The sequence below is a fragment of the Theobroma cacao genome, chromosome 6, assembly GCF_000208745.1.
Source record: "Theobroma cacao cultivar B97-61/B2 chromosome 6, Criollo_cocoa_genome_V2, whole genome shotgun sequence".
NCBI classification, from domain to species: domain Eukaryota; kingdom Viridiplantae; phylum Streptophyta; class Magnoliopsida; order Malvales; family Malvaceae; genus Theobroma; species Theobroma cacao.
The window spans coordinates 24,371,617-24,387,525 of NC_030855.1; the positions used below are offsets into that span (position 1 = coordinate 24,371,617).

At 34.3% G+C, this 15,909-nt stretch overlaps 2 protein-coding genes and 1 non-coding gene across 5 annotated transcripts; 1 reads left to right on the forward strand and 2 right to left on the reverse strand.

The window, feature by feature from the left end:
* Window positions 2,158-11,075, reverse strand: LOC18596950 (anaphase-promoting complex subunit 4). Of its 3 annotated transcripts, XR_001928492.1 has the most exons (20): window positions 10,710-11,075; window positions 10,469-10,580; window positions 10,275-10,366; window positions 9,575-9,658; window positions 9,176-9,415; window positions 8,501-8,581; window positions 7,877-8,028; window positions 7,474-7,634; window positions 7,290-7,390; window positions 7,129-7,203; window positions 6,363-6,542; window positions 5,362-5,444; window positions 5,191-5,283; window positions 4,558-4,662; window positions 4,014-4,152; window positions 3,777-3,820; window positions 3,593-3,700; window positions 3,226-3,378; window positions 2,589-2,670; window positions 2,158-2,471 (listed from the first exon to the last, which is right to left on the reverse strand). XR_001928492.1 is itself a non-coding variant. In XM_007025723.2 (19 exons), the coding sequence occupies exons 1-19, from the start codon at window positions 10,776-10,778 to the stop codon at window positions 2,377-2,379; spliced, it is 2,325 nt and encodes a 774-aa protein (XP_007025785.2). In that variant the 3' UTR covers window positions 2,158-2,376. The 3 variants fall into 3 exon arrangements, 2 of the variants coding, with proteins under 2 accessions (XP_007025785.2, XP_007025788.2); XM_007025723.2 differs by having other exon boundaries at window positions 3,593-3,820; window positions 10,710-10,778; XM_007025726.2 differs by lacking the exon at window positions 5,362-5,444 and having other exon boundaries at window positions 3,593-3,820; window positions 5,191-5,258.
* Window positions 11,212-11,283, reverse strand: TRNAD-GUC. Its single transcript has one exon. It is a non-coding gene; the product is annotated as a tRNA-Asp (tRNA).
* LOC18596951 (putative F-box protein At1g49610) lies at window positions 12,831-15,772 on the forward strand. The gene is made up of 3 exons (XM_007025728.2): window positions 12,831-14,133; window positions 14,392-14,565; window positions 15,131-15,772. Exons 1-3 carry the CDS (start codon window positions 13,066-13,068, stop codon window positions 15,473-15,475), a joined length of 1,587 nt encoding a protein of 528 aa, XP_007025790.1. The 5' UTR covers window positions 12,831-13,065; the 3' UTR covers window positions 15,476-15,772.

The window sequence follows — 15,909 nt, forward strand, 5'->3', positions numbered from 1 at the left end:
GCGCATTATTCCTCCTCCTGTGTAACAATGGCTGTTCATGAAACCTCAAAGAGATGAGACCCAAAGGAGATTCATAATCCCAGTTGTGGCATTATGAGCTTTTTGTGCTTGAACACGTTATCCATGTGGAATCTCTGTTTTAAAAAACACAAAAAGAAAAAATGGATGTCCTTTTCACGGACTGCATAGTGCATGACGGATGGCAACGAAGGGCGTGGCAGGAGTTGCCTGTACAATTGTAGAGGACGGAGGCTGACATAATTGAGGAATGCGGACGGCTTGCATTAATGACTGTAGGTCCAGCCATAGCGAAAGATCACGATGTGCTCAGCCACCCTTTTTGGGCTGTCCTTTCATTTTCTAGTGAACCCGTTCTGATTGTTGTCTCTCGTCTCTTCGTCGGGATCTCCGCTTTTCCTTTGCAATACACCTTGGAAAACACACATACACCCGGATAAGGACATCCTACCCTTACCCTGAGCGAAAGCTGCCAAGGTCAACATGTGCTGATAGGTTATTATCAAGATTGCTGGTAAAAGCATTAAGTGAAAGGTAATTAAAATGACAGTGATTTCCCAAAATTGAAAACCTGGTAGCAGTGCTAGATTGTATGCTCAAAATGATAGGGGGCAGCACAGTGGGTTTGAATCATTGTGATATTTCAATTATGTTTTTGGCTGAAAATAAGTCATTCAACAGATCATTTTCTTGGAAGGTGTCCCCCGAAAGTCTTTAAAGGCTAAGATTAATGTCTTATCAAAGAACAAAATGTCCAACTCATGATCAGCTCATGTTTGAAAACCTCCACGAAAGACCTCTAATTTTGTTGTTTTCTCATTTCTGTAGCTTTCGTTTTCATTTCTACTGCACAAACAAAGAACCGTCGGTAGGCTATATGATATTAAGAAGACTTGCAAAGTGTTGGCTCAAATTTAGTGGCAGCATTGTCTTATTATCAACATTGCTTAAGTTATTCTTAGTTTCTTTCTGGATAAATTGAAATGCTTTCATTCATTCAAAGAAGCAGGCAAACTTCCTGCTGCAGAGAAGTGCAACGAGTTCAATTCCAGCTGATTGACAAAAAAAAAAAAAAAAGAACACCCTCCAGCTAATAACGGTTAAGTATCATTAGTAATAATAGGTCAATATTCTTTACAGTTTTGTGTGACTCCGGATTTTGTTATTCCTTCCAGTGACTGTACGTCGTTTGCAGAGGCAAAGCCGTGGTTTTGGGCCGTACGCTGCTCTGGATGTACGCTTACAATCTCCTGTTGGTGGCATCTTTGCTATGTTTGATTTTGATTGATCAATTGAAGGTTTTGGATGTAGGTGACGAAAAACTATTTCTTTATATTTCGAGATCATTATTCTCGCTTTAAAAGAATTATGTGTTTATTCTCCATAAATATTTTAAAAGTATCTTAATGTATACGAAAACATATCCAAATAAATTAATGAAACAAAATTGAAAATCTATTTGGTCTAGTTTTTTCTTAATTTAAAAGTTATTCAAAATTTTTTATGAAAAATAATAACTTTTCAAATTAAACTAAAATTATTTAATAAATTAGTTGATAAAATATATTATATAAATTTTAATTTTAATTAAAATTATTATAAAAGGTGCTAAGATAATTTTCAATCACATAATAAACCAAAACAAAATAAATATATTTCAAAATTATATACGATTTTAAATATTAAAATAAAAAATTCATAAAAACCAAAAAAAAAAATTAAATAATAACTAAATACCGCTTTAAATTTAAATTTTATTTTCTCTTAATCTTTATAAAAATAAAAAATCTCAAATTTTACTACTCTATTATTAAGTCTTTTGTTTTTTCTTTTTTTAATAATTTTTGTAAAAAAAAATAAAGGAAACGAAGATTGCATTTTGCATTAAAAAAAGGATGATTTGTAGATGAACAGAAAGAAGAAAGAGACCGATTGAGAGAAAAGAACATTTTTTGAAAAACCGACATGTTTTTAAAAAAAAAAGAAGAGAAAACTCCTCTCTAAAATTTTTTTTTAAGTCTTTTTTTTTTTTTAAATCTTGTTCTTTAAAAAAAAAGCTGTATATTTATTTTAAGCGTTTCTCCAAATGTCATTTGACCTGATTTTTATTTTTAAAAAGTAAATAAACTGAAAAAAAACTAAGCCAAAGGAGCACTGAATACAAGAAAAATACTCTTTTTTTCTGCCAAGTAATTTCTCAACTTGAACTCTTGGAAGATTTGGCTTTTAATGTCAAGGGAAAAGCAAATAACTGACAATCATGGCAACATAAAACAATATAACGAACTCCTGTTTTTCTTAAAGTTTGGCGAAAAAAAGTTGGCCAAAGAGTCCAAGAAAAGTCCTAGGAAAGGGCAGTCATTCTGTATCTGAGATATCATCTTCATCTTCATCCAGTATGTAGACCAAGGCACGTTTTCTTGCAGCGAAAACACAAGCTACGCCTCTGGATGCTGTTACAGTCAATTTCAACATAAACGTTAAAGGATTTGCAAAATTCAAGTATGTTCGGTATGATCGACAGATCGACATGTATGACAGTTGCCAGGATGTTTCAGTTTGAAACTTACCACTAACTGCGAGAGGAGCAACTACAGAGTGAGGAATAATTCGAACCTTCTCATTCTCCAGTTGTAGATACATAACAAAGTCCTAAATGCACATTGATATAGTTTCCAACATGTAAGCTTCACCACAATGGAAACTTAAAGATTCGAAAAAGAGGAAGCTATAAGCATAGTATATCAGCTCATGGGAACTATATGCCCGCCTAAAATTACGGAAAGATGATTATTAATGAAAGAGGCAGGAACAAGGTAGGAGATAAACAAGATGCTTCAAATGGAGAAGGCAAAAGTAGGGTGAAACTTTTAGTTCATAATGACATGGGAAACAGAAAAAAGATGCGGTTTCACCAAGAATAAGAAGGGAATTAATAAAAGCATGGTCTAATTGTGAAGTCTATGAAAGTAAAAGCAAAAAATGAACAGAAGGATGTCCAATCATGTAAAAAAGCAACAAATCTATATGAGTTAACAATGATATTAAAATGTTCAAGGAACATAAGACTAAAGTAACTGATAGGCATGTAAAGATAAGTAATTGAGTTTGTATCGATAATTGAGTGGCAAAAACAATTAGGTTAAAGGTCCTATCAATTATTTACTTCAAGAAGTGTGGTTAAGATCTGCCAGAAGAAACATTTACCTTTAGCTGATTTAAGTTCCAACGATTGATACAACTGGATCTTGAAATAGATACAAATGGGAGATCATTAGCCTGGACGATCATCATACAAGATTCTCCAAAGCTTTCAGAAGCAGCAGTTGTTTCATTTAATAACAAAACAATTTGACCTTCCTGTTTTAGATTTTTTTTAAAAGGATCAAGTGAATTAGAAAACATCCCAAAAAACTAAGACTAAAAAGGTGGCAGCATAATCATGAAATAACCAAACAACACATGGGCTTACCTTTGTTAGATTTCAAAGAAGAGAAAAAGGAAAAATGAAGTTCATTGACATCCCAAAGAGCCCAAATTAACAGATTGGTTGAGTAAAAATCTAGGTTTTCACCTTATATAAAGATAGATCCACACAATGATAACCATCAGGAACAGACAGCAAAACAGCTTCCAATGAAGCAGAGTCCTCAGTAATATTGCTCGAACTATGCATGAATCCCTTTGATATGCCTATACAATTAGCAATGTCCAAGGAAGAGTCACCAGGTATTTGGAAAGAAATATAATCAATATACCCATGTTCATGAGTCTGATAAGATGACATAGCTGTGGAGGCATCCTACAAAAAAAGAGAAAGCATCACAACAGGAAGAATAAGCATTCAAAAACATAAAAAAGTAAATTCTACCAACGTTAGAGATGATGATATCAAATATATAGCATTTACAACTTTCAATTATATACAGAAGCCAATAAATGTATGACCACAGTTAGAGACTGAATAGGAGGGGAGGGCTGGCAGGGGAGACTACCTTGTAGAATGTTACTGACATAGGAACAGTGACAGACATAGGTGCTGGTGAAGATGGGAGAGCAAACAGTGGAAGCACATCCTTACAAAGTATCTTCTGTGATATTGTTGTAAAGGGCATCAAGAAAGCCTCCTTGAAACTGAGATTGCAGAGCTATTGTTAAGGCATTTTACAGTTTGAAGTAAAGTAGAAAAGCAATATGCATGATATGAAGATGGAAGACTAAATTACTAGATATATTAGTGGGATTCCAGTTAAAACCCAGTTTCTTAAGCAAAGGCAGTAAAAGGGGTGGGGAGGGGGGGATGTTGAGTATTGGGAAGAAATGAACTGTCGCTTTCATTGAAATAATGATTGTGCTAATCCATATATCCACATATTTATATGGAGAGAAATTTGACAACACACTAAACACTCAATCTCTTATATTTACACATCTCCTAGGCATCTGCAGGAGTTGTTAAAATATAGTTCTGTTTTGACAATGATAAAATCTCTATTAACAAAATTTGCTATTGATAGATGAGGGCAATGGAAAGCATACCTAGACTCCATCTGTTGAAATTCCTCTGATAATGTCCTCCGCAGATATTCACAATCTGAAAATCCCCCAAAATGAACCAATTCTCTAACTCTTTGCAGTGTTTCCCTAAAGGATTTAAGGGATCAGATTCTTTCAAGGATAAAAAATGACATTGTTAATGCACAGCTATCTACCCACATGCATCATGCATCTATATAGATGCATGCATAAGTTTAAACATATCTATCCACAAGCATCATACATCCATTATAGATACATTCATAAATGCCATATGTATATACAGTTATATTAACAGTCACTCATGGAGAGTTAATGCCAAGTGTGCAGCTTGATAAGTATTAAACTAAAGTTAACATTCAATATTTTTACATCCTTAATCAGCATATTCAGAATAGATTATTTATAGAGAGTTATTTTTCTTCCGTGTAGAGACAAAGTCTGCTCTGCTGCTATTAAAGAGTAGCTCAAGAACATATGTAAATGTACGACATATGTACATTCATGCTGTGTGACACATTATGGGTACACTTAAGTAACAAACAATAAGCATAAATCTTGTTACATGACTGACAAAAGAAAAAAAAATTGAAAATACACTAGTTAGACCCTATGATGGTTGAAAAGATAACTTACATGTCAGTTTCAATATCAACTTCAGACAGCTCCAAAAAGGGCCTAACAGGATCTTGATCATATAAAAACTTCAAGAATACAACAACAAGTTCACTGTCAAAAACAAAATGTAAGGCTACCAAATTAAGGATACGCATAAAAGTGGAACATAAAACCATCTGAGAAGCAAACCTATTATAGGGTAAAAGCTGATCACTTGGCTCTTGCATAAGTAGCTTTATACATTTTAGTAGCCAATTAAAGAAATTTGAAAACTGAAAGCAAAGACAGATATCAGAACTCCAACAGAAGAATATCACAATTCCAAGAGAAAAAAATTCTCCACTTTCATTGCATATTGTAGAAAGGTTGTACAAGAAAACTAACCATCGAAGTTTAACACTTAATTGCTTTTTCTCACAAAAAAAAATAGAAAATTCTTAATAAAAAGAGTTGAAACTGCTGTTGTCATGTCAAGCATATAATCTGACATCTTTTTACCATTATGTATTGGCAATCACTTCAAAGGACAGTTATAATTCATATCTTGCTTTAAAAAGAAGATGGAAAATCAGTGAAATTCATCATAACATCAAAGCGAATGGTTCTGAATCAGAGAGTGCACTGTAAATTCTTCAACTTAAGGCCTTTCAAAAAAAAATTTCTTCAACTTAAGAGTTCTTGACAAAAAAAAGAGGGGAAAAATATATGCATCTCCAACATTTCATTTGTTCCAAAAAGACAACTCCTACATTTCATCATTATTGTTACAACTGATCCAAAGGTAGCACAAACTGACAAATGAGGCAGAGCGGAGATTTGCAACTAGAAAGGTTAGTATATTGGAATATTCCAAAGTTGAATACAAATTTTGCAAACAACTCTACCATAAGCAAGATTCCACATTGTCTATTCACCAAATGAATTATCTACAAAATTGCATTTCGGTTTATCATAGCTGGTTGGAGATTTTCTAATAGAAGATTGATTACAGTTGAAAAGACCAAATAATTTTCATTTTCTAGTTATCATTTATTCATTTTTGGAGATTTATTTAGAGCTGAAGGCAATGATTTACTCAGACTACTTAAAGTAAACTGGTCTGAAGTATCTCATCAAAATAGTGGGAAAAAAATTAAGAATGAAGAAAGACCAAAAGAACTTCAAATATTAAGGTTCTCAAGTTAGCATACCTGCTGTACCACAGAGGAAAGCACCCTCATAAATCGCTCAACTTGTACTATTAACATTCCAGATTTTTCTGTCGCATTATTGATCAGAGTCTCATCTAGGCCAATACCCCGAAAACGTGTGCGCCATCGTGATAGACCTCTTAGTTCTCCCATCCTGAATCCAATAATTTCTGCAGAAGGCTGGGAAATGGATATTAATCTCAGCAGGATCACATCAGAAGGAACACTCACCATACAACATTTTGTGATAAGGAAATAGAAGAAGTGCCTAAAATGGATATTCCATTAGTGAAATATATCATCACAACCAAACATTGTCCAAACACAATGACAAAACTGTTACACTCTGCTTTAGTAGAGATTTTATGTGTGACAAGGAGTCACTGTGTTTAAGCATATACTGGAGTAACTCATCCTTGTCCTAAAAAGCAACTATCTAAGTAACTATCTAAGCTGATAGGCTTTCAACATAATAGCTAACATTCATTAAATTAAGCAAGTAGGTAGAATTACCCCTGAAATTTAAGCATTTGGACCATAACAAAATTTGTGCCATGAAAATGTTAAATAGAAATAAGATTGCATAAGCAAACTACAGATGGCACAGCCTAAGTTGGAAACTTAAATTTCATTTGCGCACCCAAATCATTGTCTATCAACCCAATCCACCAAATTGCAATAAGATATTTCATGATATAAAGTAACAAGTCAAAGATTCTTCTAAGTAATTATTACATGAATTATAGAGAAAAATTCAACCAAGCACCTGAAGATGATCAAGGACAACATGCTGAAGTTCTTTTCCAGCACCACAAACGACCTTTGAGACACGCTTCACTCCCTATTTAGGAAGAAATGCATTGAATAAAATATGCAAACTAATTTCCTTCACAAAAGAAAGATATTATTAAATATTGCAAAGTTTACCAATTCACCCAGGGAGTTAACTAGAAACTGATGGACTGGTGGACTAGTTCGTGCACCGCCTAGGAGGCTCAGAAACTCCTCTTGGGGAGACGAGTCCAGCCCTATATGCATGTGATAGAAATCAATTAATGGACATGCGGCAGAAATGGCAAATATAATTAGTAGTACTCTAATCAGAAGTTACCATGATCAATTATTAAACTAGATAGAGAATCAAACTTCTCACGGAAAGTGTGCATGGCATCTGACCACTGCTTACACATTACTGATAATGATGTACGAATAACTTCAATTAAATCCTCAATGTTAGAAGCTTGTTGGGCCACTTGATGGAGTTCATTTTTCCTGCAATAAGAAAGAGATAAAAAGGGCTGAAGTAGATCATGTGAGGGATAAAAGAATACAACATGTTCATGATTCATCCACTTCAGATAAGCAGCTGGTGCATGATAAAACTATGAGCAAGAAGCATTACAGAGAATCCCATAAACAAAATTCAAGTATAGACAAATCTAACACTACAAAACTTAATACCTATAAATTTACAAATAAGCTGCAGGTATTCCCAGTTTCTCCAGCAAAGTTACCTCTTCCAAAAGATAGAAGTATCAAGCAGTAAGCAATGCAAGCCACGCATACCATGTACACCCAGCTGTCCCTCTTGCGATTCAACCTCATCTTGATTAAGTTCTCCAGAACACATTACAATCGAATGACAAAGGTCTTTTGACAAAGCAACCTAATAATGACAACATAGGAACATCAGATAGCTCTACATGTTGGCCTGCAGGCACTAAGCACTGATATAAACAATAGTGTTTTTTTTCTTTTTTGGTTGTTGGATGCAAGAAATATACTCTCAATATATATTATGATTTATCCAGCTGCATGACCTTTCAACCAGGAAAGCCCTAACAAACACCTTACAAGGTGTCCAACATTATGAGCGTAAAAATATAAATTAAGAGATAAACACTTTAAGTGTAGTCAAGCCAAACTAGACGAACTCTTCTTTGGTTGACTCTTTGAACAAAACTCTCCCATAAAGAGTAATACTCAACTTTAAACAAAATTCCAGAGTTAGCTCACTTGCCACATCACTTGCAGCACCTTGTTCTATGAATCATTAATAATTAAACACTCCAATAATTGTGAAAGAATGTTATCTTAAATACACTGCTGCCACTGCAAATTCATTCATTAGAACATACCTTGGAAATGGAAGCATTTAGAAGTCTGTAAGTAGCTTGCTCATTTGCAAAGGAAGTAGGAATAGACAACTTGTGAATGTTCTGCCAAATGATTTCATGTGCAAAATAATTCACATTAAAATACATAAAAAGAGGTGATAAATGATAAACAAAAAACACTAATTAAAAAAAGAGAGCAAAAGCAAGAGAAACAAAACATAAATTAACTTGACAAGGAAGAATATGGCTATCTTAGAACCATGAATATTAGTCCAGGCAAATATCTGGTAGTTTAGGTGAGAAATTCAAAGGATTTTACAATATCCGTAAAATTATAAGAAGTAAAATGACAGAAGAGTGTGAATTTGAAGAATCAAAGCGATCAAAAGTTATTCTTTATTAGCCGGACCAGCCCTACAAAAGGCTACAATTATTTCCACAAGTTAGTTGTTAGGAAATAAGTCAATAATGTATATCTAGTGGCCACACATTACAATAAGATTCATTAAGAAGAGATGGAACCATAGATCAACCACCAAGACACACAATATAGAAATACTAGTTTCAATAGTAGCTTACTGTTTACCCTACAGAAAATATACCAATACTAAACCATATTTCTACTTCTTCGAATATACTTCATTAGTTAATCAGTATAATCCAGAAAGTTATTTCCAAGATAGATGAGTAGCTTACTATTTTCCCTATTGGAAATATTCCAAATATACTAAAGCATATGCTTCCATCTTTGTCACCACTGCATAAAATGTTAAATCGTTGGTATGAAGAATTTGAAAGCTCTCGAAACGAATCTTCACTATCATCCATGAAGCCAGTATCTCCAGGTACTAGTCCAGGCATCCGAGGAACTCTTGGTGCAGGAGGAAAGAAACAAGAAGTGCGGTCCTCATATTTTGAATTGTTAACAGAATCATCCTGAATTTCAAAGTTATAGGAAATTGATCAGGAAGTTAAAACGTCAAACACATGTTTGTATGAACCAGATAAAGATACCAGCCTTGACAGACATCCTAGGAAAGTTTAACATATGCAAGATATTTACAAGTCACAATTTTCCAAAAGACAAAGGCATACTCTAATCACTTGTCCATCCTCCTCCCAGTTTAGGGACACAACAGCAACAGTGTGAGACTTTAAGCTTCTCAACAACTTTCCATTCTGCAAGAAATACAAAATATCATGAGTTGGATGAGCAAATTTTGTTGCATAATTATGTGCACCAACAATTTAACCTCAAGAAGATACACACCCACATAATAAACGACATGTCTCAGGTGTCAATCCCAAAAAGTCATTCCAATATGAAAGTTGTAAGGACACATCAATGCTTAAGCAGAATCAAAGGATCATGGTAAAATACTCTTTCAATTTAAATTAAGTTCACATCCTCCATCAAAACTAGCTTCTAATGAGTAAGTAACTTTATGAACAGTGTTGCAGTTACAGCATAAATTATTCCACTCCCCAATATGAGAACAAATTATTGAGGCTATGATGTTCATGCAAAGGGAAATCTCTAACATAATGAGTGTAAAGGGGCTACAAAAACAAATGAAAAAAAAAAAAAACAGAATTATGGTTCTCAGGCAGATTGTAGTGCCACGAATACTCAACATTTATAACATACAAGAGAACACAATCAATGAAAATGATTATCAACAATCATATAGAGAGAAACTAAACAATCAAGCAAAATGGAGAAAGAGTATTGAATAAGCTAATTAGTTACTAATAGACCTTACGACTTGATCAAATACATAAAAGGCTAACTTACTTCAACATCATGCAATGAAATCGTTCCGTCCTCAAGCCCAACCGCTATCGCTTTACCATCAGGACGCCAACATAAGGATGTAATGCACCTTCCTAAAGAACCATAAATCAATAAATTATTCCACAAACGAAGTACTTGAATCAAATCCAACAGCCCATTAAACTAATAATGATAAAGAAATTTCCGGGAATTACCAGGAGAAATTGTCCAGAGTCTTTGCCAATTAAACCGATGCAGCAAAATCTTGGAGTCCTCAGTAACCATAGCCAGTAAATCTTTCTCTGGATTCCATTCCGCAATTTTAATCTAATCAAAAATTGATCGAAAAAAATAAAGAAAGAAAAAAGAAAAACATGCATGATCATAGATGTTCAGATAAAAATCGAAAAAAAAAATTGGACACGAAAATGAAATTGTGAAGTGAAAGAAATAAACCTGAGAGGCAACAGGTTTGTCGAATTGAAGCTGAAAGGGAAGCACACGTGGCGTTTCGTCGGTTTCCATGGCTAAAACTCTACGGCTTTTTTAGTCAATGTTTGTTCTTAATCGTGGCTAGTTTCCGGAATCACGGGTATCAAATCGAAGACAACAGTAATACCATTTCAAGAGCTGAGAAAAATGGCATTTCTAGTAAATATGCGCTGGAACCCTAAGTACTGGTAGAGGGAGGAGTAAATACGGCGTCGTAACGACAGTGACGGAGAAGAAGAGAAGCAACGAAAGAGGTTACCGGAAGAGGGTGGAGAGTGGGATGTGCAAAATGAGGGCGGGCTTTTTTTGAGGGGTTTAAGAGCCCCCAGCTAATTTGCCGAGGGAGGGAAAAAAACAAAAGAAATTAGTACAAAAAAAGAGCTGCGTTGATCAACGAGGTACTCAGTTACGGGATTCAACGGTTTGATTTGAATGAAAAAATAGAGGCCAAAATTGAAAAGGATGACGCCGTTGCCGGGGATCGAACCCGGGTCACCCGCGTGACAGGCGGGAATACTCACCACTATACTACAACGACCTATTGACTGATGGTCAGCTCTTTTTAATTGTAAGCAATACTTCTATATAAAGTTGGTCCCAATTTCATAATTTACGAGACATTAATCTCTCTCGTCTCTCATAAGGCTGATTTGATAATGTGTGCGTACCCACTTATAAACTTTTTAAAATCTCTTATTTTCGTAACATGTAATTAAAGCATCTTACTTCTTTTGATATATTCAATGTGACATTTTTTTTCACTTAATTTAATAATATTATCGTCACCATCGACCATCTTACCAACCTTTCTCTAGAGGTGTTTGCCATGGATTAGAATATGTTTGATACCACTTTGTTAAAAAAGCCATTACTTGCTTATAAGCTTGTTTCAAAAACACTCTTGTCATTGTCGGTTATCTTTTACTTGCCCTCTCTTAATTGATGTTTGACATGGGTTGAGTTTAGAGTTGATTCTTTATAATATTACTTTGCTATGAAATTATTATTTTTTTCTAAAAAAATAATATAATAAGATGTATAACATTCATGTGTATAAACTTTTTGAGATTTTCTTATTTGTCTAATGTGAAAATCACCTTATTTACTTATAAGCTAATTCCATCGATCTAATTAAATGTAAATCAACGTGCCCTGAATTTATACCCTTAATGAAAGTAGTAAAAGTGAGATGAAAGTTGGGTAGAGTTTAATTCAAGCCCAAAAGATTTTTCATCATATATTAAAATAAAATTATATCTTATATACAAATTATGTCATGGATAATATTTATAATATTTTATTTTTAATTTGTACACTCTGAACATATGTACAAAATAATAAAATTATATCATTTTTTTTTGCACTTTTTAATCTTATTTTATCTTATCAATATCCCACATAATCATAAACCAAATATTTATCCTTTTTCACCCATTAAATCATTAAATAAAAATCTCTCTTGATGTTTCATCGAATACATGTTGAAATTTAAATAAAAATAAAAATATAAAATTTTGATTGAAGTAATAAAAAATAAGAATTTATTTATATTTATTTGAATAATTTTTGATTTTGTTAAGCATTATGTCATAAAAAAACAAAAATAAATTATTTCGAATTTCAATATATCTCTTATTTATAAGAGTCAAAGAAAGATTTGAGCTAAATCAAAGAAGCATGATTTCAACTGTATCTTTAATTTTAAGAGTAAATTTCACTTATATTTTTTTTATAATTTTCATATGACATCCGGTGATAATTTTTTTCTTAATTAGTACTCTTTAGATAATTTATTTTTCAAATAATATCATGCAGGAAACTTCTATTCCCACAACAGATCAAACTATTAATTTTATCTATTAAAATTATAAAAAAATAAAAAATAAACAAAATATATATTATTTAAATAAAATTAACAACTATCAAAATAAAAATTAACAGAATATTAAATGAGCTTAACTGCCATTACGCTGTAATTTGTAATTGTAAAAGTAAAAAATGGGGAAATGAAAAGGGAAGGAATCAGGGTATATTAATGAGCCATAATGATCCAGCCCATGTATGCCACGTTCGTTTGACCACCCTGTGAGAAAACAGGGGCATAAAAATCTTTAACAGCTTGATTAGAAAGGCAAAGAAAACATCTTTCCCCTTTTTCAAGATTGAAACAGCACAGAATTGTCCTCCCTACGAGTGTTATAATCCATTGTGAATTCACTAGCTTGTAAAAAAATCTGGTCCCGCACCACCATGTTGGCAAGACCCAGAGGTTAGGTAGGCAATATAAAGGAGTGGTGAGTACCAAGTTCGGGAGTAATCGATGGAAGATCAGAAGGGTTCTGTCTGTTCGGAGCAAAGCACTGGTTCTGTCAGTTCGGTTTTAGCCGTGATCCAAGGCCAACATCGTCATAGTTCACATCGAAACGATCTCAATTTTGCTCAAACCCGTCTCAAATATCCCAGGTTTTCACCGATATTTGAGTATCGAAGTCCTCCTGTAGACCTTATCAGTACCTTGCCCGATTTCCTCATACAGGAAATCCTTTCTTTTTTACCCATCGAAGACGCCATCAAAACCAGCGTGTTATCTCGGAGATGGTATCCTCTTTGGACTCAAATACCGACCCTTTCCTTCAGTCACAGCAGCTTTTGTTTTAAGCTCGCTAAATTTGTTGAGGTTGTTAACAGAACGCTGCAGCGCTTCTCTGGCCATACGATCAAGAATTTCTCGATCAACTTCAAATTCACTGAGTCCTTGGCCTCTTACGTGGAGGAGTGGATTCTTTTTGCTATAAGTCACCATGTTGAGAAGCTCTGTCTGGTTTTTGATGGGGGGTTGGTTTATGCTCCGTTTGCTGAATCTACACCTTTCTGGTTGCCTCAGTTTCTGTACGTGAATTCATATTTGAAAGATTTAACTTTAAGACAATGTGTTGTCTCACCTGACGGCAATACTTCTTGGCCATCCCTTAAGGTTTTATCTATCAATTACTCGAGGTTGAATAATGAGGCAATTGAAAACATTTTGTCAGGTAGTCCGAATTTGCAAAACTTGAAATTGCATAACTGTGAAAGGATTAAACGAATCAGTTCTAGGAGTTTGGAAGTTCTTGTGGTGGATGGAATCTATGATCCTCATGAGAAAGAGGACTGCGTGACAGAGATTTCGTGTCCAAATCTTCAGTCATTGAGCCTATTGGGGTTCATGTACCGGAGAACGTATAGGTTGATGCATGTTTCGTCTTTGTCGAAAGCTAATCTGGGTTTTGTGATGACAATTGACAAAAAAGACAAGTATGATTACACAAAGCACCGATACATCTTGAGGGAACTGCTAGAAAAGCTTTGTCATGTTGAGGAATTGACCGTGGGGACTTGGTGCCTTCAGGCAGGTTCACTGACTCAGTATTCTCTGTCTATATGCATGCTGTACATATTGGGTTGGTTGATCTATATCTTTCAAAATTGAAAGTGGAAGCACATTCTCAAATTCTTTTTTACTTTTCTCATTAATGGTTGATCAACTCATGATTCTAGGCATGTTGTTTTTCCAAGTTAAAGTGTTAAACGTAGTTGTGTTCTACTTTGTTATAGTACCCACTGCTAATAGTCTTTTTGTGTGACTGTGTCTCCTATTTTGTATAAGGTTTTATCAATATGGGAAATAAAGGGCATATCTTCCCCATTGTCCAAACGCAGTTGTTTGGTCCTGGACACAGAAATATGTGAGTGGGATCTTCCTGGGATTGTGAGTCTGCTTCAAAGTTCACCTTATCTGAAGAAACTGGTGCTAAATTTGTCTCCCTGTGACAACTCCAAGGTAAGATCATGGATTCTCCTTCTTTCAATACATTAGAAATGCTGGATATGAATAATGAGGTAATGATCTTCATTCAACAAACAAGTAGAATGCATATCAACTCCCACACTAACAAAGCTAAACTGAAGGCTTGGTTCAAGACAAAACAGAGCAATGAACTTCAAAGCATCCATGTGACCGTTTTCAACATTCAAAGAATAATATTTATCTAATTTTTGTGCTTGAAAAGACAGCAAATTATTGTCATTCAAATTAAAAGTAAGTGTTATTACATAATAAACTCTCTTTTCATGTTCCAAGGAGGCAAAGACTATGAAGTATGAACTGAAGGCCGTAAGACAAATATCGTTGGGCCTACTTATAAGACAAAAAGTAAAAAAAAAGCCCACTGAAATTGGGTTTACAGCAGCAAGAGAGTACCACACATACAGAGATAGAACCGACTTTATTCTCAGTAGATAATCTATGTTCTTCAGAATTCAGATTCTGAAACAAAATATACTGCCTTGATTGGAATTCTCTTATTGTTGTTGATACCTAATATGTACTTTTGTCTATTCTGTAGTTTGAGTTTGATCAGGAATTTTTCAACTCTTACGAATTGGATGGAGTAGCATTCCTGAGTTCAGCTAATTGGATTTTCAAGTCTTTCTTGCAAAGCCTAGAGGATATTGAGATTACAGGTTTCCAGCCAAGTTCTTCAGGGTCCAAACTTCTAGTAGAATTGATGCAATTTCTGCTCAAGGACGCAACAGAGCTAAAGAAGGTGGTTATCTATGAACAAAGTGGCGCTCTTTATCGATCCTGGAAATCTTCCTGGCCCGACAGGAATATGGGGAATTTTAAGAGAAACCAGATTATGATGATAATATCCAACAGCATTCCCGTACTGAAGTATTCCAGTGGCTAGTTCGTTCAAGAATTTCCGTTCTGCTTTTTCTAAATTACAATATCAGACTTCTGTCAAAGCTCTCTCTAGTTCTTCAGATGCATTGGTTTCTTTTCCTTAATTAAACATAGTTTTGGCTCAATAATTGGGCAAGAAGTTAGAAGTATCTCATTATTTATGCCGTATTTTGTGCTGCGGTAAAAACCATTTCCTGGAACATTGGAAACAAGAATGCAAGTGATGAACCTAACATATGAAATCTGTCTGTAATCAGAGGGAATGCTTTCGACCTAAAACACAAGTAGTTAATTCTAGTAATTGCTCAAAGAAACCAAAAGAGTGGAGAGTGTGATGCCAACAGGAATGAACGAAGAAGAGACATTCATTAAAAATCCAAACAAGGACTGCAAAATACAGAACGAGCCTGCCTTTGTAGTATTTGTCAAACAACTTGG

Coding starts and splice junctions, on each gene's coding strand:
- LOC18596950 (XM_007025723.2), bottom strand. CDS start 10,778: ATGGAAACCGACGAAACGCCACGTGTGCTTCCCTTTCAGCTTCAATTC. Junction 9,659..10,274: donor TTTCATTGCATGATGTTGAA/GTAAGTTAGCCT, acceptor TATTTCTTGCAG/AATGGAAAGTTGTTGAGAAG. Junction 7,204..7,289: donor TTAACTCCCTGGGTGAATTG/GTAAACTTTGCA, acceptor CTTCCTAAATAG/GGAGTGAAGCGTGTCTCAAA.
- LOC18596951 (XM_007025728.2), top strand. CDS start 13,066: ATGGAAGATCAGAAGGGTTCTGTCTGTTCGGAGCAAAGCACTGGTTCT. Junction 14,134..14,391: donor TGGGGACTTGGTGCCTTCAG/GCAGGTTCACTG, acceptor ATTTTGTATAAG/GTTTTATCAATATGGGAAAT. Junction 14,566..15,130: donor CTCCCTGTGACAACTCCAAG/GTAAGATCATGG, acceptor TCTATTCTGTAG/TTTGAGTTTGATCAGGAATT.